Source organism: Ochotona princeps, chromosome 9 (assembly GCF_030435755.1).
Source record: "Ochotona princeps isolate mOchPri1 chromosome 9, mOchPri1.hap1, whole genome shotgun sequence".
Lineage (NCBI taxonomy): Eukaryota > Metazoa > Chordata > Mammalia > Lagomorpha > Ochotonidae > Ochotona > Ochotona princeps.
In genome coordinates, this window is record NC_080840.1 from 76575866 (window position 1) to 76601675 (window position 25810).

Below are 25810 nucleotides of genomic sequence, written 5' to 3' on the forward strand. Positions count from 1 at the left end.
GGTCAGTCTCAGGCATTGTGGCCACTTGCAGAGTGAACCAGCACGTGAGAGATGGTTCTCTGTATCTCCTCTCTATATATGCCTTTCCAATTGAAACACACAAACAAATAAACAAAGAACTTACCAACTTCTGTGGGAAAGGCTGGATCTCTTAGGACCAAAGCTGGACCTGAGTGAGGCACAGAAACCATGGGTTAGGATCCCTAGCTAGTCCAAATGCTGGGCTAGTGAAAGCATGGAATCTTGGGCCAGAACCCTGCCTGTTATTATTATTTTTTTTTCAAAATTTCTTGTTTGAAGGCCCACTCCCCAAGTGGTTGTGCTGGGACAAAGCTAGGCACTGGGAAATCCGGGCAAGACTCCTCCATGGCTGCAGGATCCCAAGGTGTTGGGCTGTTGCCTGCTGCTTTCCCAGGCACATTAGCAGGGAGCTGGATGGCAAGTGGAGCAGCCAGGACACGAACTCCTGCTCTTATGGGGTGCAGACATCACAGGTGGTGGCTTAAACGGCTGCACCACACTGCCAGTCCCTGCTGGCCCTTTGCTGCACTGCTGTTATTAGTTAGCTAGGTACAGCATCAAGCGTGACTGCACATTTCCCCTCCCAAAGGTGCATTGTCCACAACATGGACACACTCTAATGTGTGCTCAGACCCTAGTCTAAAACCTGTGTCTTGGTGTCCCTACTCCAGAAACAGCTTTGGGTCTCAGAGGGGAAATTGTACAGGACATAGGACCCCTGAGTGTCAGTTTGTACGTGTTTCAGCAGCAATGAGTGATGCTTTGAGTGGTCAGGGGAAGTGGTAAAGGGGGCAGGGGATGATCCGAGAGTGCAAAAGGGCAGGCACCCCTACTTCTAGGTTCCTTGGACTGAGATGTGCAGCAGGTGTGTGAGCTGTGATGCTAGGGTCACCCCTGCTCCTTTCGACCCCTGAGCCTCAGTCTTCCTCATGCAGGGCTGTTTGTGGGCTTTTGAAAGAAAGATACACTGAGGCTTCTGTTTTAGCATAGCATGGCTTCTACCAGTGCCTCCTTCCTGTAAATGGCACCTCCCTGCCTCAGCCTGCACGCTCTGAGGGTCAGGGCAGGACATGGGCCCCACTTCTCTGGAGCAAAGCTGCTGTGTTTCCAAGGGAGCCCTCCTTACCAAGCTTCTGGTCTGTGCTGACTGGATTGCTGTTGGGCAGGTGTTGCCCACGTTGGGGGTTCACACTGGTGGGCTCTGCTGGTGCTCCCTTGCTCGGCCTTTCCCCTGTGGGAGGGAATCCCACTGGCTCTGGGTCTGCCTACCTGGATTTTATTCCCCTCTTCTGTGCTGCTGTGTCTTGGTGTCCTGCCCTGTACCCACTGTCCCGTTACTGCATTCAGGTGCTGGCCCTTGGCACTCAACCTTGACATGTGGCTGATTTGGGTCTTCTGGATGAGGTAAGTGCTGAACTGCTCTATTTGGCCATCTTGAAAATGCTTGTTTTTGTCTGTAAGTGGTGATGTTGATCCACATCTGCACACAGTTACTGATGCAGCCGAGAATCAGTCTTAGCAGACTCCTTCTTTTCTCTCTGTCTCGCTGAGTTCTTCTCCTTTTCTGACTTCCATGGGGTGACAGTTTAGCATTCTATTTTATCACCTCTGTTGGCTTTCAGCTTAATCTTCTTCGTAGTCACAGTCTTCCATAAGTTAATGACATACTATTTCATCTATGATGTATATACACCTTTTAAAAGTATCCTAAGTCTAAACTGCAGGCAACTGGCTAGCTTGCATTGTACCTAGGCAAGTGTTCTATTGCCAGCAGCAAAAGAGCCAGTGGGTGGTGGGCACTCTGGGGCTGGATAATGCCAAATCTGTATGAACTATACCAGTATGCCAGCACCGTTACCTATTTCTATTTTTAAATGATATGTGTGGATGTGGGGAACACCCAGCCCTCAGAATGGGGGTTGGGGGAGAACTGCAGATTGCCCAGAGAATTGTGTCTGGTCATACTCGTATATGTGCTGCTGAAGCAAGCACCCAGGAGCACACTGGATTGGGAGGACCTGAAGGCATGTTTGACAGGGAAGGAATGACTTGTATGGTCTTTCACAGACAGGTCACTGCACTCACAGATAGGTGAGGGAGCCAAGACCAGGTGGTTTGGAGGGGGGATTTTGGAGGACATGCTTGGATCAGGAGAAGGCGCCTGCCCATGTGGGAGACATGAGCTGTGCTAAACTGCATAGCCTGTTTGCTGACAGATGGAAAAGCTGAAGCTGCAAGTCATGCCTGTCTCTGCTAGGCTGAAGTATTTACCCATGAGTGTCAGGGCTGGAGGTGAGCCACAGCACTCACCAGAATGCTAGAGAACTGGCTGTGGGGGCAGAATCTGCAGGGACTTAGGCTCATGTCTATGAGACTGTAGCAACCACTGATTTAAATGGAGAGCTGGGAGTGGTGATAGGCTAAGGAAGGCTGGACTACGGAACTCAACTGACACTCACTGGAGCCAGGGCTGGGAGGATGTCAGGATGGGCCAGGCTACAGTACCTGCTGGCACATGAAAATAGTAGAACTGAGGGCACACCATGCCAAGCAGGACTGTGGCATCCATTAGCATGCATGAGATCTGGGGCTGGGAGGAAGACTGGTAGGGGAAATCCTCCACCAGGCTGCAGCTTCTGCTGGGAAGCATGATCACTGGCGCTGACTGCAACACTCAGCATTTGTGTGTGCCAGGATTGTGAGCAGGCTGGGCTGACGCAGGCCTCAGCATCCACAGACACACACAAGAGCCAAGACATGGTGTGGACTGCATCCAGTTGGGCTAAGGTGCAACACCTGGCAGCAAGAGCTGAGAGTGCAGTTGGACCATACCAGGTTGGTTAGAAGCACCTACAGGATATGCAAATCCAAGAGCTTAGAATGGGTCTGGTAGGGGAACCTTGAGGACTCCCCTGCTAGGCTGCAGCTTCCACTGGTGAATGCAAGAGCTAGGGCTAGTGGTAGACCAGGCAGGGAAAGGCTGCAACAACCATTGGAATATGTGTGGGCTACGTTTGGCTAGTTTGGGCTAGGCTCCAGCAACTGCTGGCACTAGCAAAAGCCAGAATGAGTGTAGGGCAGGCTAGGCTAGGCTGCAGCACACACCAATTAGTGCCAGGACTAGGGACCAGCCATGTCAATCTGGGTAGCAGCACCCACCAGCACAAGTGAGATTCTGGGCTGGGAAAGAGCCTTGTAGAAGAACTGGGTGAACTCCTGCTAGGGTACAGCTATTGAGCATGAGAGCCAGGATGGAGGCAGGCCAGAACCCACTGACATTTGTATGAGCTGGGTCTGGGGGTGGACTGGGCTAGGCCAGTTCAGAGCACACTGGCATGAGCAAGAGCCAGGATGGGGTGTAGGCCAAACCAGAGTGAACTGCAACAGCTGGCGGTTCACCTGAGAGATTGAAGTAGGTCAGGCTGGGCTAACCTGCTGCCTGTGCCAGTGAGAGATAGGACTGGGGCTGGGCCAGGATGTTCCAGCCTGCAGCACCTGTTGACATATGCCAAGACTGGGGTGTGCCATTTTAAACTGGACCACAGTACTCTCCGACACAAACGAGGTCCAGGGCTAGGATCCAGCCTGGTTGGGGAACTTTGAGAATTCTCTTATTGGGTCACTGCTTCCACTAGTAGGCATGAGAGCTAGGACTGTGGATGGGCTGATATTGGGGGCATAGCAGGTTGTGCTAGGCTGCCGCACCTGCTGGCACACAGGAGAGCAAGAATAGATGCGGACCAGCTGGGCTATAGCATCCACTAACACATAGGGGAATTGGGTGTGTCATAGCAGTATGTAGAGCCTAATGCGGTAGCCTAGTGGCTAAAGTCCTTGCCTTGCATGTGCCAGCATCCCATATGGGCATCAGTTCCCATCCAGCTCCCTGCTTGTGGCCTGGGAAGGCAGTCGAGGACAGCCCAAAGCTTTGGGACCCTGTGCCCACGTGAGAGACCAGGAGGAAGCTCCTGGCTCCTGGCTTCTGATTGACTCAGCTGTGGTCGTTGAGGTCACTTGGGGAGTGAATCATCAGATCGAAGATCTTCCTCTCTGTCCTCCTTCTCTCTGTATATCCAAAAAAGAAAAAAATACTATGTAACCAACAGGCAGTGGTAAAAAAAAGTCCTAAATAAATACTACTAATAAATAAAAGTAACTTGTGCAAAGTCCCTGCTTGTGAAACACTGAAGATCTCAGAATGAAACAGAATAAAGATTGAATTTAACTTGGTTATAGGGATGCTCATGGCATAAAGCCACTTAGATCACGTCACAGTTACATCAGTTCAGAGAGTCTTAAAAGCTTCACTGTAAACATTCCTGGAAGGAAAACGAGGCAAGAGGCTCCAGGACTAGCCTTACAGCATGGAATTGAGGATCAAACAACCTGAATTCTGAATTACCCTGCTGCCCATGCGATTTGAAAAACAAACAAACAAAGAAACAAAAGCAAACCTTTGGGGAAGGAGCTGGTTAAATAAATCCAAGAAAGACCACTGATAAACCACAGGATAATTGGAAAACATTCTTCAGGGACCAGCACTATAGCTTAAGTGGTTCATCACCTTCTTGCATGTACCTGGGCCCTATATGGACACCAGTTCATGTCCCGGCTGCTTTATTTCCCATTCAGTTCCCTGCTTAGGGCCTGGGAAAGCAATGGAGGATGGCCTAAAGGCTTGGTCCCTCACACCCACGTGAGAGACCTGGAAGAAGCTTCAAGCTCCTGGCTCCAGGATTCAGATCAGTTTGGCTCCAGCTCTGGATCAGTTCAGTTACAGCTGTTGAAACTATTCAGAGAGCAGACAGCAGATAGAAGATCTTTGTCTCTCAATCCCTCTGTAAATCTGCTTTCTGATAAAACTTAAAATACACAATTGTTGGGCCTGGGGCGGTAGCCTAGCCACTAAAGTCTTTGCCTTACATGAGCCAGGATGCCACAGAGGCATCAGTTTGTATCCCAGCAGCCCCACTTCCCATCCAGCACCCTGCTTGTGGCCTGGGAAAGCGATTGAGGATGGCCCACAGCCTTGGGGCCTTGTACTATGTGGGAGACCAGGAGGAAGCTCCTGGCTTTGGATTGGCACAGCTCCGGCCATTGCGGTTGCTTGGGAGTGAATCAATGGATGGAAGATCTTCCTCCCTGTCTCTGCTCCAATACAAATTTCCAATATAAATAAACAAATCTTTAAATAAAAATAATTAGGAAGGAAGAAAGAAAGAAAGAAAGAAAGAAAGAAAGAAAGAAAGAAAGAAAGTAAGTTACTTTTCGTGATTCTAATCAGAGTAATGAGAATTGGACTTACCTTTCAATGTAATGAAGACTAGCTGTATCTCAAGTTTAGATTCAATGGATAGCAGTCCAGAATTAACTTTTTAAAGAAGTGGGGTGTGCTCTGAAGTCATTTCCTTTGTGTGTGTGTGTGTGTGCACACGTTGGGCATTCTGCAAAGTAATACAGAGAGTGGAGTGGATGAGAGAAAACATCACAGGCGAGGGCTCCTACGGGAATTCACTAAGCAGTGTACTTCGAGGAAGCCTCACAGAAGACACTCCGGAAGTTTACATGATTTCCTGAAGTATGAAGTAACACCAAGCTGAGTGACAATCCATGCACCCAGTTAAAAGTCAGCAACTGTTAGATTTTAGAGGTACACGGTTCTAGAAGACAGAGTTTAGGACCATCAGTAGAGCTAGAATGTAATGAACACCATAGACATTAAATTGCTACCCTCCAAAAGGCCAGACCTTGAGTTACTCTGATTCTCCCTAAATTTAACTGTTAGCAGAATCCAGCAGCTCTGCCAGTAAATTAACTTCCTGCCTGCACCAACACTAAACAGTGCTAAGGACAAAATTCAAATTCAAGACCGTATCCACAATTTTTCTTTTAAAACTTATTTATTTTTATGTATTGGAAAGTCAGATATTCAGAGAGGAGAAGAAACAGAGAGGAAGATCTTCCATCTGCTGATTTCACTCTCCCAAGTGGCCACTGCAGCTGGAGCTGAGCTGAGCTGATCTGAAGCCAGGAGCCAGGAGCATCTTCCAAGGTACAAAGCCCAAGTCTGTGGGCCATCATCGACTGCTTTCCCAAAACACAAGCAGGGAGCTGCATGGGAAGTGGGGCTGCCTGGACATAAACTGGAGCCCATGTGGAATCCTGGTACATGCAAGGCAGGACTTTAGCCACTATGCTACCACGTTGGGCCCAGAATCACAATTTTTACTCTACCATAGGAAATTGAACATGCTAATGAAAATATGGCATATGAATAGATGAAAAACCAAAAAATGAACACAGTCTTGTAATTGGTAGAGGTGTTAGAAAAGCAGACAAACATGTTAACTCAGTGTAAGGATAAAGATGTTGAAAAAATTCAAAAGTTTGAAAAAGAACAATTGGAGAAATGAGAAGAAACACTAAAGGATGATGTTAGTGCAGCTGAACAACGCATTCTGAAATAATCCATTCAGGACACTGCACAAAGAGCCAGCCCAGAGGCTTGATTAATAGTACTGCAACCTAAAACACAGACTGGTAGAATGACTTAAAAGACCACTCAGACATAATGGCATATGGGAAACTATCAAGCAGCAAACATATACTTGGAATCCAGAGGGAGAGGAAAAGAGACTAGGTTGAGAACCAACTATCTGGAGAACTAAAACCTGGAAAAGTGTTACATTTTAAGAAACAAAAAAAGCAATCAGCTTCGAGGCTCTTCCAGGTGCCCAGCTCTGGCCTTTTCAGCCATCTGGGCGGTGAACCGCAGATGCAAGCTCTCCGTCTCTCTACTCCCTGTAAATCTGCCATAAATCTTAATACATATACAGAGAAAAAATGTTTAAATAGCAATCAGAAAACAAACCACAAACAGGAAAAATACAACAGAAACCACATTTATGCAATCACAATAGTTTGAATTGGTGTGACGGTTCAAAGGCTCAATCCTCACTTTGCAAGTGCTGGGATCCTATATGAGTGTTGGTTTGTGTCCTGCCTGCTCCACTTCCCATCCAGCTCCATGGGAAGACAGTACAGGGTGACCCAAAGCTTTGTGACCCTGCACCTGTGTGGGAGACTTAGAGAAGGGTCCCAGATTGGGGTTGGCTCACATCTGGCCATTGCAGCTACTCTAAGAGCAAACCGGCAGACAGAAGAGCTTTCTGTCTCTCCTTCTCTCTATAAATCAGATCTGCCATTCCAATAAAATATATAAATAAATTGTAAGAAAAAAAACAGGCAAATTTTAAACTTTCATACAAAAAATAAAAAAGATACACAGGAACAATGATAATCAAATGACCCAAAAAACATGTAATCCAGACAGTCTAAGTGTCTTTCTTTTTAAGTGCTGAAGTAAAGACATAATCTGACAAATTCGAGCCAGCATGGTGCAGTGTGTTAAGCTGCTGCTTGCGACACCAGCATCCCATAGTGGAGGACTGGTTCAAGCTGGCTACTCTTCCAATCCTGCTTTTTGCTCATGTCCCTGGGAAATCCATGGGCAATGACTGAGTTCCTTATTCCTGGCATGGGCCTTGCATAGCCCTAGGCATTTGGGAAGTGAATCAGAAAGAAGAAGTTTTCAATTTCTGTGTTAGAAAGAAAGAAAGAGAGAGAGAGAGAGAGAGAGAGAAAGAAAGAGAGAGAGAGAGAGAGAGAGAGAGAGAGAGAGAGAGAGAGAGAAAGAAAGAAAGAAAGAAAGAAAGAAAGAAAGAAAGAAAGGAAGAAAGAAAGAAAGAAAGGAAGGAAGGAAGAAGAGTGAAGACTGAGAAAATTGGATACCATGAACTGGCACTATGCTAACAGCAAATTCTTCACTTAGAAGGTGCATTACACCAATGAAATATATACACGAAGAAAGGGAGAATGGCAACAATGCTGACTAAAAAATATGAATATTTTTGTTCTAAAAATATTAAAAATCCAGTTGACTGTTCACAAGGAATAATAATATTTCATCATAGAAAAGATTTTTAAAATTCTTAATTATGAGAGTTAAGACAGAAGTAAAACATATGACAATTAACAACACAAATGAGTGGAAGAACACTTTTCAAAATATTTTATTTTCATATTGTTCACATAGTTGAGAGGGATGCATGTCCATGTGGATCTCATTAGGACAGACAAGATCAAGGCCTGGAGGAAGGTGAAGGGCACAAATGTTTAAATTCCTTTTTCTCCTGTATCCACAGGGAGGGAAGAGGAGGAGGCCACTCTTGTTACTACATCAGCACCCAGGGACGGGGAGCAGTCACTGATGACACCTTAGAGACCCTGAAGTGGGAAAAGGTATTCCAAGGGTGTTACTTGAGTGGTTTTGACAGTTGACATTGGTTTCAATGCACAAGGGTTGAGGAAATCTTTCCAAAGTCTATTGGCTGACCAAGCCCACCACAATGTACATCCATAGACCCAGGCACTTGATGCAAAGCTTGGGCAGGAGAGTTCTTCAACCTGATCTGCTTTTCCATGCTCTGATGAAACATCCTCTGCTAGCCTAGATGAGCTGGTTGTCATGGCTCCCACTTGCATCTGGGCATGCTGTGCTCAGCAACAGAGGAGGCCATTCTGACACATACCCCTTAAGGTCGGACTAATACATTGTGAGTTTGCTTGTGGCCTGAGTTTGAGTCCAGTGGTCCAGCTGGGGAGTTCCCCAAAGAAAGCTTACCTGGGTGAGCTCAGACTTCACCCATGCGAAGAGCCCAGGCCAGCCCAGCTGAACACAGGCCTGGTATTCACACAAACCCTAGGTTCAGCATGGTAGCCTAGTAGCAAAGTCCTTACTTTGCGTGCACCTGGATCCCCTATGGGTGCTGGTTCATATCCTGGGTGTTTCACTTCCCATTCAACTCCTTGTAGTTGAGGATGGCCAACTGTGGCCACTTGGGGAGTGAACCAACAGATGGAAGATCTTTGTCTCTCCCTCTCTTTATAAATCTGACTTTCCAATAAAAAGCAAAAATCTTTTCTGTTTTAATTTCTTTATTTTTATTGCCAAGTCATATATACAGAAAGGAGAAGAAACAGAGAAGATCTTCTGTCCGATGATTGACTCCCCAAGTGACCACAATGGCTGCAGCTGTGCCGATTCCAAGCCAGGAGCCAGAAATTTCCTCCAGGTCTCCCACGGGGGTGCCTGTTCCCGAGGTTTTGAGCCTACCTCAACTGCTTTCTCAGGCCACAAGAAGGGAGTTGGTTAGGAAGCAGAGTCGCTGGGATTAGAACTGGTGCCCATTTGCAATCCCAATGTGTTAAAAGCGAGGAATTTAGCTGCCTTGCCACCATGCCTGGCCCAAAAGTAAATATATACTGAAAAAAAAAAAAAGCAAAAAGATACTCCATGTTAATGGAAATTGAAGGTGAGCAGGGATTCACCATGCTTACAGTAGATAAAGTAAACTTTAAGACAAAAATTGTTAAAAGAGACCATGATCCTAAATAATGGTAAGGAGATCAGTTTAACAGACAATATGACCATTGAAAATACATGCACAACTAATGCAAGAGCACCATTTTATAAACAGAAATTTAGTAGATCCTAAAGGAGACATAGCAGTAATCATAATGGGATAATTCAAACTCCACTTTCATCTATGAACAAATCAACAAGACAAAAAGTCAACAAAGAAATAACAAACTCAGTACACACCATACACCAAGTGACCCAACACACATGTACACTGTCCCACCTCACACTTGTAGAATGCACATCCTTTTCATCAGCACACAGAACACTAAGACTGATCATACAGTAGGCCACAAAACAATTCTTAGGAAATTAAAAGAGACTGGCTCCTGACTTGGGTCTGGCCAGGCTCAGCTTTTACAGCCATCTGGAGAGTTAACAAACAGATGGGATGGAAGATCTCTTCATCTTGGCCACTCTCTCTGTCACTCTTCATTTCAAATACATACAATTAATCTTTAAAAAGATCACTTGAATGAGAAAACAATGGTTGCTACAGAAATAGAATCAGTCAGAACTATTATGAATATATGCCAACAAATCAGGAAATTTGGAAGAAACTGATAAATCTACGGGAACATGTAATTTACCTAACTTAAGTTACAAAGACATAGAACACTTGAACAAATAACTGGTAATGTAATAGCTCAGGACCAGAAAACTTCACTAAAGACTTCTACCAAACCTCCAAGAAACAGCTAATACCAGTTCTCGTCAAACTGCTTTGAATTACTCCAGTAGTATTTTGATAGGCCGACAGGCTCTTGGCTGAGAAAGAACTTGATGAGAACAATCCCAGTCCCAGTAGCTACAGAAATACACACAGGGGCTGGAGCAGTGACGCAGGCTGATCCTCTGCAGCAGCACTGGCATCCCCTGTGGGCACTGGGTCATGGCCTGGCTGCTTCCCTTCCCAACCCAGTGACTGGGAAAGCAGTGGAGAATGGCCCAAGTCCTTGGGAACCTGCACCCATGTGGGAGATGAGGAAGGAGTTCTTAGCACCCAGCTTCACAATGGCCCAGCTCTGGCCTCTGCAGCCATTTGGGAATGGAAATTCTATGTAACTCTGTCTTTTCAAGTAAAATCATTTCTTTTGAAAATACATACACTGCCCAACGGCGTGGCCTAATGGCTAAAGTCCTCGCCTTGAACCCCCCGGGATCCCGTATGGGCTCTGGTTCTAATCCCGGTAGCTCCACTTCCCATCCAGCTCCCTGCTTGTGGCCTGGGAAAGCAGTCGAGGACGGCCCAATGCATCGGGACCCTGCACCCGTGTGGGAGACCCAGAAGAGGTTCCTGGTTCCCGGCATCGGATCAGCGCACACCAGACGTCGCAGCTCACTTGGGGAGTGAATCATCGGATGGAAGATCTTCCTCTCTGTCTCTCCTCCTCTCTGTATATCTGACTTTGTAATAAAATATATAAATCTTAAAAAAATGCATACAAAAAGTACATACATACATATACACCCTTGGACAAATTTAAGGATTAAATGAGATCTGCAATGAAAATTATAAAACACTGATGAAAAAACTGAAGATGTTTAACAACAAAATGAAAACAATTCCAATGAAAGAAAGAAAAAAAAGAGGAAAAAGGAAGGAAGGAAGGAAGAAAAAAGAAAGAAAGAAAGAAAGACAAAGAAAAGAAAAGAAAAGAAAAGAAAAGAAAAAAGAAAAGAACGAACCCAAGTATCATCACTCTCTCCCAGGGTCTGCATTGGAAGCAAGTCCGACTCAACAGATGAAGCCAGCAAGCAAATAGTCACTCTGATGTTGGAAGGAGGTCACTATGTTAGTCACTATGTTAGTCACTATGTTAAGTGATAGCTCCCTAAATCACATTTTTAAAATGATGATGTTTACATGGTTGATTGGGGCTGGGAAGGATTAGGGGTTAGGGGCAAGTGGGTGAGACCATTGTTTGCAAGTTTCCTTTTCTTCCTCCTGTATCTGGGGGCAAGGGAGGAGATAAGAAGAGAAGCTGCACCCAGCCTTCCAACTGCCTCAGTACCTGGGGATGGGGAATGGCCACCCTGATGTGAAGCATCAGGGTCCCTGATGTGAAGCATGCTCTGAAGGTTCTGCTCAAGTGGTTTTAACAGTTCTGAAATGCTGTTAGCTTTGTTGCTTCAAGGATGAGGAAATCCATCCAAGGACCACTGGCTGACACAGTCCACCTTAGTTTCCATTTGCCCAGATAAATGCTGTCAACACTTGGCTGGGGTAGTTGTCCAGTTTGTTTTTACCTTCCTTCTTCTGCCTTGGTAGCAGATGTCCACTGCAGGTCCCAGTGCACGGTCATATCCTCCATGTGCATCTGGTATGCCATCCACTGCTCTGCCTTAGCTACTGAGGAGGCCCAGTTCTGATACTTGCACTCCACGGTCAGTCCACTGGTCCTGCGATTCAACCATGGTTGCAATCCTGGTCCCGTCTGCCACACATCCCATTCAGCTGTCATATACGTCAATGGGTGTTTTAGCCTTGCTCAACCCAACCAACCCCGTTATCCAGCCCACACTATTTCCAGCAGATGCCACTGCTTGTCCAGCCAGTCCCACCCCAAGCCCTGCTTCTCATGCTTACCCTTGGGAGTTGCAGCCCATTAGAGAGGTGCCCAGTTTCCCTACTGGGAGATCTTGCACTTTCCTGGTGGTTCTGCGGACTAGCTTGACAGGAGTTGTCCCTAGTTCCAGCATTTGCCAGCCCTGACGCTATGGCAAAGCCTGAGCAGCCTGCACTTACTCTGACTCATGCATGCACAGTGGTTATAGTCACCCTGCCTTGCTGGCTTTCCCAGCTCACATGTAGCCCTATGGGTATTGTAGCCCTGTCAAGCTTGGTCTGCCCTCAGTCCCAGGTCTCACTCTCACCAGTAGAATCCCCTGCTGCTCCCTAAACCCCCCCCCCCAGGTCTCACATGTACTGGTGGGTGCTGCAGCCCGGTCTGGCATGTGTTGCCCTCACCTCGGCATTTGTTGGCTGGTGCTGTAGCCTGGCCTGGCATGGTTTGTACCCAATTGCAGCTCATGCAGGTGGGTAGTGCCACCCAACCCAGCCTAGCTAGCCCCCAGTCGCAGCCCTAAATGTGAATTGGTTGGTGCTGTGGCCTGACTCAGCCTGTCCTGCACCCTGTCCTGGTTCTCAGATCTGCCAGTGGGTGCCAAGCACTGGCCCAGCCTTGCCTACCCTCATATCTGAGCCACAGCTGTACTGGTGGGTACTGTAATTGGGCATGGTCTGGGCTGCTCCCTGCCCTGGTTCTTGTGCTTACCTGCAGGGACTGTGTCCTGACGGAGGTGTTCCCGAAGCTCCTCTATCAGGTCTCCTCCAAGTTCTTTCAGAAAAGCAGAAATTACACCATCACAAGTACTCGGAGGTGTCCTGGGTTGAAGAAAAAATTAGTTTTGCAGTTAGGTGATGATACATTAGGAGACCGTAAATCAACTTGGAACAGGAAAAAATCGAAATAGTGGCAGACTATCCATACTTACTGTATGATTAGATGAGAGCATAATATGAAACAAAAGTTAGGAGAAGTTGAATTTGAAAAAGAAAATCTAAGGGAGTTACTTTGGGATGAAACCGTCATCCTTACTGCTAACACTCTCCTTAGGGATCCACACAAATGAATCATTGCAACTTAGGAAATCCAAATGCATGGAGTATCTTCATGCATCAATGAAAAACGTCCTCAGCTAAGAAGAATTAAAAAAAAAAAATCTTTCCAAACCAGCTGGAAGATGGCCCCAGTGCTTGGGCCCCTACCCCTCAAGGCAGACCCTGATGAAGTTCCTGACTTGGGCCTGGTCCAGCCCTGATCTTTGAGCCATCTGGGGAACCACAGGGCAGCTGGAAAGATTTGTGTGTCTCTCCTGCTCTCTCTGCCATTCTTGCCAACAAGTACCTGGTGAACTTCTGCAGAGACAGCGCCGTTCCTGGCTCCCCAGCAGGTGGCGCCCCGCGCCCTGGCCGCACGCCCGCTGCGTCCCGCCGGCAGCACAGAGGCTCGCGCGGCCCGGGAGCGCGCACGGCCGGAGCTCGGGCGGCTGGCAGGCGGGCTGGCGCCGGTGGCGTCGGGCGGCAGCAGGGCCCATGTGGAAGCTACTCCCGGCCGCGGGCCCAGCCCGAGGTAAGGACAGAGAAGGGACAGAGGGCCCGGGTTCTGGGGAGCGGCCGCCGCGGGGAAGGAGGTGTGGGAGCGCCGCTTCCGGTGCGGTGCCCTTACCTTCCGGGGCAGGGGGCAGGGGGCACGGGAAGGAAAGCCGGGGTCTGGCGGGCGCGTGGTGGTCCCGGCTGCGCCGTGGCGGGGAAGGCCGCTGTCCCCGGCCCTGGGGCGTGGGCGTGGGCGGGTGGACGCCCGGCCGTGTCCCGCGCTGTGCAGTGGCCGGTGGGCCCCCGGCGCTGTGCAGTGGGCATGGGCGGTGGGCGGCTGGCCCTGCGCTGAGCCCTGGCTGAGGAGGCTGAGGAGAAACAGGTGCACGGAGCAGCTTCCTGTGGTCTCAGACGCGTCCCCGTGCTGTCAGCAAGAGGGGGTGGCCCAGACTTTTTCTTTTTGAGAAAGAGACCAGATCTTGCATGTCCGAGTTCACTGGCCTAGATGTGTCCAACCCTGGGGCTGGCCAGGCCCGAGCCAGGAACCCAGGGATGCAAGGGCCTCAGTTGCTGTCTGTCAGAGTGCGCCTTGGCGGTGCTGGGACTGAAGCCCCTGCACAAACCCGGGATGCTGGTGTCCCAGGGGAGCTGCCCCAAAAGCCAGGCCACTCACCCCGCCCCCTTGTTGTGTGTCTGCACTTCTCTAGGAGAAGTTGCTAGTTGCCTGCCTGCTGTTTGTGGTCCTTATTGGCTGATCAAAGGGTGAGCCGGTGAAGCCATGATAGCCTGTGTGCTCCGGGTGTTGACATTGTGATTGGGAAAAGGGTCTGCAGAGAGGCAGTGTTGACTGGCTATGTAAGAGGTTTAAAGAAAAGAAAAGTTAGGAACTCTTTGTTTCATTTGAATGAGAGCAGGAAATACAGAGAAGTCCTCCATTCTCGGGATGGCCTGCATGGGCAGAGCTGGACCAGTGCAAAGCTGGGAGCCAGAAGCTTCGTCTCGTCTCCCATGTGGATACAGGGGTGCAGGACGTTGGGTCGTGCTCCACTGCTCTCCCAGCCACAAGCAGGGAGCTGGATGGGAAGTGGAGCAGCTTGGGGTTGAACCAGTGTCCACATGGGATGCCAGTGCTGCAGACTGAGAATTAATATGATCTGGTCCCTGAAGGACCTTTGTAAACACCAATACAGGCATCCCTATGAACTTGGACCAGTGCAAGGATAGACCATAAAGATTTCAGTTTTTCTCATGGGTCTCAGGGTTCCTGTGGATGTGTGGAAAGAAGACAGACCTGAGACAAATTGAGTTTGGCACAGCACACCTGAGGAAAGGATTCCTGAATCAGGATGTGGACAAAGCCAGTGGAGATTGGGAGAGCAGTACCCAACAGTCCAGCAGACAGTAGGAGGTGACTTCCAGAAGCAGCCAGATTGGTTAGTTGCAGCTCACTGGTGGCCTGCACTGAGTGTGCAGTGAGAAGGTATTTGCCCTGTAGGACCTGGTCTGAGTAGGTGACAAGCTGAGACTTAGCCATCTGTTACGGGGATAGCACTGCTAAGGGTGGACATTTGGCACTGTGTAGCAGGGCTAGCCTGGGAGTCCTGTTCAGCCCTGTCTCCACTGTTGGCTAAAGTGCTTCCTTGGGCACAGCTCAGAGTTGAGTTACTGCCACCTGTGGGCAGATCTAGTTTGAGTCCTGTGCCCAGATACCATGGATGTTTGGGCATTGAGTCAGAATGTGTATCCCTGTCCCCCAAATAAGTAAAGTATTGTAAAGTAAAAATTTAAAACCAAAGAATAGGGGCTGGTGTGATGGCTCAACTGGATAATCCTCTGCTGTTAGCACTAGCATCGCATATGGCCACCACTCCTACTCCCAGCTGCTCCACTTCCCATCCAGCTCCCTTCTGTGGCCTGGAAAAGCAGTCCAGGACGACCCAAAGCCTTGGGCCCTACACTCAACATGAGAGACCTGGAAGAAGCTCCTATCTCCTGGTTTCAGATCGGCTCAGCTCCGGTGTTGTGGCCATTTGGGGAGTGAACTGTTGGATGGAAGCTCCAATCAAGTTCGTATTGGGACTTTACTTAGGATTTCATTAAATGTATAATTTGGGAAAGCATTAATTTCTTTCACTGTTGTTCTTTCTGGAGAGAAATGGTATGCCCTTGCATGAATGTAGGTGATCTTTTGTTATTCCTCAATAGGGCTTAATAGAAAATGTGAGTTTAACTTATGTAAAACTGATTCATATTTAAATAGCAAACTAAATGTTTTCTTGAAATATCATGAGTTTTGTCCTATATAATGTACACATGTATGTATATGTGTTTGTGTCTCTTTATTTTATTTCTCTTAGAACCGTACAGACTTTTGACTGGCACTGAGTACATCATTGGAAGGAAAAACTGTGCTATACTAATTGAAAATGATCAGTCAATCAGTCGAAATCATGCAGTGTTAACCGCTCATTTTGCTGTGACTGACTTGGTATGTTCCTGATTGTATTTTGCTAGCTTGCAGTGAGAGTTGAAATCACAGTATATTGCCTTGATGTGAGAGAGAGCTGTTTGAGCATTTTATGCTTTTGTTTTAGTGACTTAGAAACTTGGAGAAAGTAGGTTGTAGTTGTGTTTGTTTACTTAACAAGCATTGACTGTTCCCTGGTGAGAGTTACTGGGCTTAGCTGTGATGCATTCATGATGCTTGCTCTTCAAGAGAGTATGTGACTGATGGACACAAACTCTGGGTGTGTAAAGGAGGCTCCGCAGTGGGAATGACGGTGTTCCTGGGAAGACAACTGTTGCTTCTCATCCACAGCTCTTTTGAATAGCTTGGAATGTATTTGTTAGCTTTCACCAGAACCACGGGTGATGAGAGTAAAAATATATGAATAAATATGTTCAAAATAATCATGGAAGTAACAAGAAAGTAAGCAGTTAGTTGGAACAAATGTGACAAATGCACAAATGATGGATTGTTTACTGGCATTTAGGTTTTGTGTCTATTTGTGTTGTAGAAAAGCATTATTATAGAAGTTCCTATAGAAAAAGTAAAATTATTACCAAAAGTCAGAACCTCTAGGCTTTATGCCTTGTTTTCATTCTCCCAGTGTTTACCATGTGCTTTTGATAATGTAAACAAAACAAAATGAAAACTTAGGACTGAAGCTGACATGGTATGCATGAGGCAAACTGCTGCCAATCGTCAAATTCTCCAGTGTGTGAAATGGAAGGATTGGAAAATTTACAGAAATAAAGAAAAATGTGTGTTCCAAGAGTTGTAATTCTGAAGTTCAGAGGTTTTCTTAAAGGGAGATATTTATGTTAATTCCTAATGAGTCCTTTGAAGGCAGCCAAAACAGTAGCTGTCATTCCCTCTGGTGGCAGGAGATCCAGCTGTTTCCTTGTTTTGCCCTTTTCAAAAGTTATCAAATGTCTCCCGTCTCCCCCTGGATTGTATGTACTTGAGCTGTAAAAGACTTGTAATTACTTATCTAATTTTCAGAGTCAAACTGATGAAATCCCTGTATTGACAATCAAAGATAATTCTAAATATGGTACCTTTGTTAATGAGGAAAAAATGCAAAATAAGCTTCCCCAAACTTTGAAGACAGGGGATAGAGTCACCTTTGGAGTGTTTGAAAGTAAATTCAGGTATGGATTTGTTTATTTAATTTTTGTTGTTCAAGCTTTATTTTAACATGAAAGGCAGATAAACAGAGAGAAGGAGAGACAGAAAGATCTTGCCTTCACTAGTTCACTCCCCAGGTTGCCACAACAGCCAGAACTGGGCCCATCCGATGCCAGGAACCAGAGCTTCTTCTGAGTCTCCCACATGGCTGAGGAGTCCCACGGCTTTGGGCTGTCCTTGACTGTTTTCTCAGGCCACAAGCAGGGAGCTGCATCCCCAGTTGGGGAGCTGGGGTGTGAACTGTTGCCCATATGGAATCCTGGCGGAAGCTTAGTCTACCAAACGACGGCGCTGGCCCCAAACTTTAAACTATGTTAAAGTAGACAATTTTATTTCACAACAATTGAATTTTAAAGAAAAGATTTAAGGATTATAAGATGACAGTACAATTGACTTCCCGTTTAGCATGGCAGTGAACTTTGTGTGGTTAGTGCATTTTGGTCGATCATAGGTGGTGGGTGACAGGTGCATAAAAGTTTGTGTTAGTCCCTGTGAGTTGTGATAGGAGCCTCGTTTGTTTGATGCTTCATAATTGAAAATACAATGTTGATGTGTTCTTCTTTGGGAACACAAGACTTAGGAAGTAAGAATTTCCTAAGTTACAAATGTATAGTATGTCAAAATTAAGTTAATAATATGTTGTAAGCTTAAAGTTGTAAAGTACTGTAAATTGTCCTCTCTGTAACTGTGATAATGCAACTTTATTGTCATTCACAGGGTGGAGTATGAGCCTTTGGTTGCTTGTTCTTCTTGTTTAGATGTGTCTGGGAAAACTGCTCTAAATCAAGCTGTATTGCAACTTGGAGGACTCACTGTAAACAGTTGGACAAAAGAATGTACTCACCTTGTCATGATGTCAGTGAAAGTCACCATTAAAGTAAGTTGAACTGTGTTGCCATATTAACACAAGTTCTGGGAGCTTGAGTGTGCTCACCCACAGCCCAGAGTTAGCACCATGTGTCTCTTCTGTCAGATTGTCTTCCTCCTGTCCCTGACATTGTCTCATGGTCTCATGCTCCCTCAGTTAAGCTCTAATCACACCAAGATTTCTTTGATGTATCTTTAATGTCCTGAGATGTATAGATATGTTCCTTCCAAAGATGCTGACTAGTCATTAAAACAGTGATGTATTTTGGTATGTTTTCAGATTTTGCGTTTTCATCAGCTTTGATAGATCCAAAGGTAATTGAAGAATGGCATTAAGATGTGATTCGTTAGACAGGCTGACAGTGCAGAAAGATATGTGGGATTGTTTTAGGCTGAAAAGCAACAAATACTTTGATTCTTTTGTTTGAAGATGCAAAAACCTTTAGTTATAATTAATTAAATGGTAGTGTTATGTTCTAATTTATGTATAAATAACTCTTACATGTATACATCTATGTGTGTGAAATAGCTGTCAAAGCGAAAGGCTCGCTGCCCAAATTGAACCTGAAGTTAAACATGTACCATGGGAAAGGTAGCCCTGAGCAAAGATAGTTCCCTCTTGGAAATTTAGGACATTGATTTTATAGCTTCTGCAGCATGACATATCAAAAATACTCATGTTGATAAACTCACAGGCAATAGATTCATAGAACATTTGTAAAACCAAAATTATACGCCCCATTTTGGGACCTTAAGATATTAAGTTACTTAAATGGAATAGGTAATGATACATGGGTTTAGAAGGCCTGAAATAAGGTCGCAGATGCTTTGATTGTCCTAGGAGACTTTGCCAAGTCCTCAGAGCTGGACACTTGTAGTAACTGACATGCTAATGCCCACCATTGGAGACACCACCATGGAGTGTGCAGCGCTTCCTCTAGTGTTTCTAACCACTTTTTGCTAAAAAAAAATAAATCTGATCATTATATTATTTTATTTTTTGGTCATCCTTCCCAACTTATATTTAGGCTCATAGGTTTTCTCTTGCTTGTGTTTTGTTTTGTTTAGATTATTGAAGGTTAGAGCCAAAGGGAAACCTGAGGAGTATTTAGTTCAGCTTTTATTTATTTCTTTTTTTTTAAAGATTTATTTATTTTATTACAAATTCAGATATACAGAGAGGAAGATCTTCCGTCGGATGATTCACTCCCCAAGTGAATCGCAATGGCTGGTGTGTGCCGATCTGAAGCTGGGAACCAGGAACCTCTTCCGGGTCTCCCATGCAGGTGCAGGGTCCCAAAGCATTGGGCTGTCCTCAACTGTTTTCCCAGGCCACAAGCAGGGAGCTGGATGGGAAGTGGAGCTGCCGGGATTAGAAGCGGCGGCCATATGGGATCCCGGGGCGTTCAAGGCGAGGACTTCAGCCGCTAGGCCATGCCGCCGGGCCCAGCTTTTATATTTTGAAGAGCAATTTGAGACTTTGGAGCAATTAAGCACTTTGCCCAGAATCGCATGTGTTGGAGTTTTATTCAGTCCTCTGTTGATTGCATTTCACTACTTCCTGTTGGATTTGGATGATCTCATTCACATAGGAAGTTGATACCTGTCAGATTCCAGTCTTTAGAGATGCCCTCAGTCTGGTCACTCCTAACACCTGCATTATTGAAAACATCTGTATAAACTGTATAGTTGGATTATTTCCTAGAATATGCCAGATCTTTCTTATTTTAATTGCCTACAGTAGTATTCTCTAGTCCTTTTCTGATTTTGTGGATGTATGTTACTTAAGGCTTATAGCTTGATTCCCGTTAGTTCACGGTTTCTTTCCCTCTTTATGTGTGCATCAGCTTCCACTGAGCCTAACCAGTTGCTCCTTGATTTACTTTGTTGAAGAGGCTTTATTCTATACTCTTACTCCTTCTGAAAGCAGTTAGGCTCCAAAATAATTTCCATGTATTTCATAATGTGTATTGCCTCTGCAGGATGGGTTAGATTTCTTCAGCCTGAAAGTATACTTGTAATATTTTTCAAATTGGAATGCATTTTAAAAGTCTTGATGTTATTCTCCTATCCTAAAGGACTACTGTGTCATAGGCTCCTGATAATTGAGTAGTTCTGGTTTGGGATATAAAACTGAGCAAATATGAATTTCTATTTTACAGATTGTGACTTCATTTATGAACTTAAGGAAAGAAAACAGTTATTAGAAAGGCATCTTTATCGTTTATAACATCAATTTTTTTCTTTAAAAGAAGCTATCATAATGACTATATATATATCCACTTATATTTTCTTCCTTTTAGACGATTTGTGCACTCATTTGTGGATGCCCTATTGTCAAGCCAGAGTATTTTACTGAATTTCTCAAAGCAGTTCAGTCCAAGAAACAACCTCCACAATTGGAAAGGTATATTTTGTGTTTCTAATTAACAACATATGACTTAGAAAAGATAAGAGCATTGACTTTCGGTGAACTCGCTCTAATTCTAGATGTGATAGTTGCTTGGTTTTTGTGTGTGTGTATGTGTTCCATGATAATGAAATTGTTTCAGTTAGACTGTACAGAAAGAGTACCCCAAATTCTTAATTGGTTATTTCTTAGCTCTGTGAAACAGATGTTAACTGCTAATATATAACAAAAAAGTGTTGAAGGATGGTAAATAGGTCAGCATTGCTCATGTGCCAGTGTTGGGGTCATGGGTGAGGTACGCTTGAAAGTGGGGGTGCAGGAACCCTCTTGGAGAACCACATATTTGGACCTACATGTTGACAGCACTGAGCATTGCTTTTGTTACCTCATTTCAAAATGAGATCAGCACTGACACAGTTGAGTAGCTCTAGATTAGTAATTACATCTATAAAATCTGAGCACATGGCTTGCTCTCATCCTAATTGCTTGTTGAAAGAAATGTTGATTATTGGTCATTGCAACCAAATGTGTATGATTCATAAGAATTTTGTTTGATTTTGTTGGTACTGTGCCAGATTTGTGAGCCACTAGACTTGGAGATCTATTTATGGATATTGTTAGTGATCTTTAAAGCAGTAAGAATGATTGTTACAAGGGAAAGTATTTGTTATTATTTATTCCAGATTGTATGATCAAAATGCTCAGCGTAACAAAATGGTCAGTGTCTTTAGTCAGTTGCATAGGACAAGAGCTTGTTTACTCAAAATGCACAAATCAGTGAATTATAGGGTATGTGAAAAATTGATTGTATATATATATATATTTTTTCCTGTGGCACAGTTTACTTAAAAGTTGAGGACACCACAGACACACACTTAGGGCTAGAGTGGCCAGAGAGAGGAATGGCAGGAAAGAGATTTTCTGCTTTAATCTTGTTATCTTGGATGGGGAAGAGAGAGTGCCACTTGCCATTGGCTGGCTTCTTGTGAGCCTGGAAAGAGGGGTGGTACCTAATACCACCCCAAGTCCCAGGTGAGGGGAGTGCCTCCTGGGGAAGGGGCCATTTGATTGACAAGTAGGTAGACCCCATTGCATAAGGTAGGGGAGCTTTGGCTTCCAGTTGGTGATGCTAAGCTTGCTCCTTATGTGTCCTGTTTCACTCTCCCACTAAGAGATTTCCAACCCCTTTTCTTAAGGGTTGCTGAAGGATATACATTCGTCTCATCTTCTGTAGCTGCTTCTTACTGATTAGTGTGAAGGTCTTCATGTCCTGGGTTCAGAAAGCTCTCCGTATCTCATCTGATCGCTACATCTCAGGAGCCATAGAAAACTTAGCTGATTCTGTTGGCTGTGTCCATAGGTCACTGTCACTAACTCAGAGAAGTTTCTGGCCTTTTTTGTGTTTGAAGTGGCATCTGAGGACCTGAGCTGGTTTGTAGGAGCAGCCCCACTCATTCGAGTGCACCTGGGCATGCTTCCCTCCTCTGCACTGGAGTCAGCGCAGGCAGCACAGCGTGCACTGTGTGTTTCAGCGCTAGCACACACAGCCCATTCTGTGCTCCCTGAGATTGCGGGTCCTGCCGTGTCTGGGACCAACCAGTCCCGAAAGCCTGGGGTTCTTGGTGACACCAGAGGGTGTTGGTGTGGATCACCCCACGATTACTGCCATGGGTGCGACTGCCTGGAAGCTGTTAGACCCTAACCTGCTGCCCCAAAGCCATCAGTGTGGTCAGATTGTACGTTTACAAGCTTATATTGTTTCTTATAGAATGACTGGATATTTAAAATGGCCTTAAGTTTAAGGGTGTTAAGCAAGTTAAGAATTTCAAAAGTATTTTTATCAGCATATTGTAGTGTTTGTTACTAATTTTTTTATTTTTTAAGGATTTATTTATTGTTATTGGAAAGACAGATCAGATTTATGGCAAGAGGGAGAGACAGAGACAAAGATCTTCCATCCACTGGTTCACTTCCCAAAGGGCTGCAACATCCAAAGCTGAGCCGATCTGAAACCAGGAGCCAGGAGCTTCTTCTGGGTCTCCCACATGGGCACAGGATCCCAAGGTTTTGGGCCGTCCTCTGCTGATTTCCCAGGCCACCAGCAGGGAGCTGAATGGGAAGTGGAACAACTGGAACACATATCAGCTCCCATGAGGGATGCCAGTGCTTACAAGACAAGGATTTAACCTCTGAGCCATCAAGCTGGGCCCACTAATTTTATTTTGAGAACAGTAACATAGTGGTTCATGTTCATAAGCATGTCTTATTTTTTTTATTATATTTTGACAATCTTTACATTGTTGATTAGGATAAAAAGTTACAAGGGTTAAAGGGAATATTGAGGAGACGCTCCACCCAGTCTCCCATCCACCCCAGGTCCCGGATGTAGGACATGCTCTGAGATCCTTGCCCAAGTGGTCCCAGTAGTTCACCAGTTATGCGTTGCTGCTAATCTCGCCACTCCAGACACGATGAGGCTGTTGAAGATGGACATAGTCCATCATAGAGTCTCCCTTTGTCCAGTGTTTCGCTGGCAACATATAGCTGTGGTAGTTGATTGACCTGTTCTATCTTCTGTCTTTTCTTGGTTAAGGTTCTGAGTCCGCCATTTCGGTTGAGGGGATCCCCAAAGAAACTTTGAGGTGTTGCCAGACCAGAATCCTGTATGTACTAGCAAGTACAGGACCTGGCACAGTCCATCGCCCCGATCAGCTGGTGGTTGCAATTGCTGGTTTGGTTCCATCTTCAGCCCCGACTTCCACTGGAACCAAAGGGTGTTGCAGTCTGTCCTGGTTCTGCTCATCACATACTCCGTCATCACACCAACAACCAGTGGGAGCTGCAGCCTAGTGAGCGCAACCCCCAATTACCCCCACCAGGCCCATCCCTGTCCTAATTTGCCAGCATGTGTAGCAGACTAGTTTAGTCTGCCCCATATTCCATTTGGCTCTCGTAAATGTCAAAGGGTATTGTAGCTTAGTTCCATCGAAGCAGCTCAGCTGTCCAGCCCTCACGGATGTTGTTGAGTTCCTCTCTGTCTAGCCACCCCAGCCCTTGTGCTAGTTATTTTTGCCCTCCCATGGGAGTGGTAGCCCAAGAGGAAGGAGCCCACTATTTCCCTCCCAGGTCACTCTCATTCCCAGATTGTGCTCTCTCCTGGTGGCCCTGTGATTGGATTTGACTGTATTAGCCCGTAATGCCAGCTTCTGCTATGGTTAAACCCCGACAGCTCTCATGCCCTCTAGTTTTGTTAGCGTTAGTAGGAATAGTCCGCCCATCCTGGCTCTTCCCTGATCTGGTTCACATGAGGCACACAGGTGCTGCAGCCCTGCCTAGTCTGGTCCATCCCTATCCCAGCTCAAAGCATGTCTTATTGTATACATATGTATGTGCTATGTTTTTATAGGACTGACAGGCATAGGTTTGTTAATGTCAGCATCACCATAAACACAGGGTTATGTGTTATGCTACATTACAATGGGTATGAAGTACTGGGTAGTAGTAGTAGCTTGTGTTTTTTTGTTTTCTACTTCCAAAAATTTATTTATTTGATTGGAAAAGCAGATTTATAGAGAGTAGGACACAGAGAAAGATCTTCATTCCATTCATTGGTACAATGTCCAAGTGGCCACAATGGCCAGCGTTGAGCCGATCTGAAACCCGGAGCCAGAAGCTTCTTCCAAGTCTCCAGTGTGGGTGCAGGTCCCAAGGTATTGGGCCATCCTCCAAGGCTTTTCCAGGCCACAGGCAGGGAGCTGGATGGGATGTGGAGCAGCCAGGACACAAACTGGCACCCATGTGAGATCCCAGGACATGTACTGCAAGAATTTAGCCATATGGTATCCCAGTGCATTCAAGGCAAGAATTTAACCACTGAGCCATTGCGCCGGGCCTCCACATCCTCTTCTGATGTCACCTTCATCCTAATACACATCTTTTGAGGTGCTGAGTGTGGACATGGTCACCAGGGGAAATGTAGAAGTAGGCAGAGGACAGAACCTTGGAGAGCAACTGTCAACAGGCCTCTGTGGACGTTGTCTGAGACACTGAGTCTCCTTTGTAGCTTGCTCTTTGCTTTTCCCCTGGCCCCATCCACATGGCCTTTCATTTTCTGCCCTGGTGGCCCAATGTGGTGCTGACAGCCTCCAGAGTGGCCAGAAGGGGAGCCAGGGTTACACATACACACAGAGGTGGCACAACAGCCAGAACCACTGACCATGTTACCTTGTGGATTGTTGACCTTGAAGGGAAAAGAGAGAGTGAAAGGAGGGACGGAGGAAAGGAAGGAAGGAAAGCAGTAGTAGGGTTTTTGGTTTTTTTTGGTTGTTGTTTGTTTTTTTTTTTTAAAGATTTATTCATTTTATTACAGCCAGATACACAGACAGGAGGAGACACAGAGAGGAAGATCTTCCGACCGATGATTCACTCCCCAAGTGAGCGCAACAGCCGATGCTGCAGCATTCCGAAGCCAGGAACCTGGAACCTCTTCCGGGTCTCCCACGCGGGTGCAGGGTCCCAATGCATTGGGCTGTCCTCAACTGCTTTCCCAGGCCACAAGCGGGGAGCTGGATGGGAAGTGGAGCTGCCGGGATTAGAAGCGGCGCCCATATGGGATCCTGGGGCTTTCAAGGCGAGGACTTTAGCCGCTAGGCCACGCCGCCAGGCCCTTTTGGGTTTTTTTTTAATGTTTATTTTTATCTGGCGCTAGGTTGGTAGTCTAGCAGCTAAAGTCCTCGCCTTGCACATGCCAGGATTCCCATATAGGTGCCGGTTCTAATCCCAGCAGCCCCACTTCTCATCCAGCTCCTAGTTTATGGCCTGGGAAAATAGTGGAGGACGGCCCAATGCATTGGGACCCTGCACCCACATGGGAGACCTGAAGGAAGTTCCTGGCTCCAGGCTTTGGATGGGCTTAGCTTCGAGCGTTGCAGTCTCTTGGGGAGTGGATAATCAGATGGAAGATCTTCTCTGCCTTTCCTCCTCTCTGTATATCTGACTTTGCAAAAAAGATAAAATAAATCTTTACATCATGCCTATTGCATAGGTGGGGGGCAGACCATCAACTGCTAGCAAATCTTGAGTGCCAGCATAGAGTGTGGGTCAGGCCAATTTTGGTTGCAACACATACCACGCACATAAGGAATGCCAACGTGAGGTGAGCCGTACCAGATATGGTTGCAGTGCCCAAACAGCACACGTGAGAACCGGGGTTGGGGGGAGGAGGCAAAGCCGGCAGGGGAA

The 25810-nt window shown here is 46.1% G+C and overlaps 1 protein-coding gene across 8 annotated transcripts in view; it reads left to right on the forward strand.

The window, feature by feature from the left end:
* The first annotated feature begins 13481 nt into the window (after nt 1-13481).
* LOC131481158 (nibrin-like) overlaps nt 13482-25810 on the forward strand; it is a 39853-nt gene continuing 27524 nt past the window's right edge. Inside the window, exons 1-5 of one of the 8 annotated variants that reach the window (XM_058668820.1) lie at nt 13482-13638; nt 15959-16089; nt 17107-17255; nt 18010-18169; nt 20463-20566. In XM_058668820.1, coding sequence (XP_058524803.1) covers nt 13602-13638; nt 15959-16089; nt 17107-17255; nt 18010-18169; nt 20463-20566 — 581 coding nt within the window. In that variant the 5' untranslated portion in view covers nt 13482-13601. Of the gene's footprint in view, nt 13639-13838; nt 14364-15958; nt 16090-17106; nt 17256-18009; nt 18170-20462; nt 20567-25810 lie in introns of those variants that run through there. The other 7 variants (XM_058668822.1, XM_058668823.1, XM_058668821.1 and 4 more) reach the window with 7 other exon arrangements.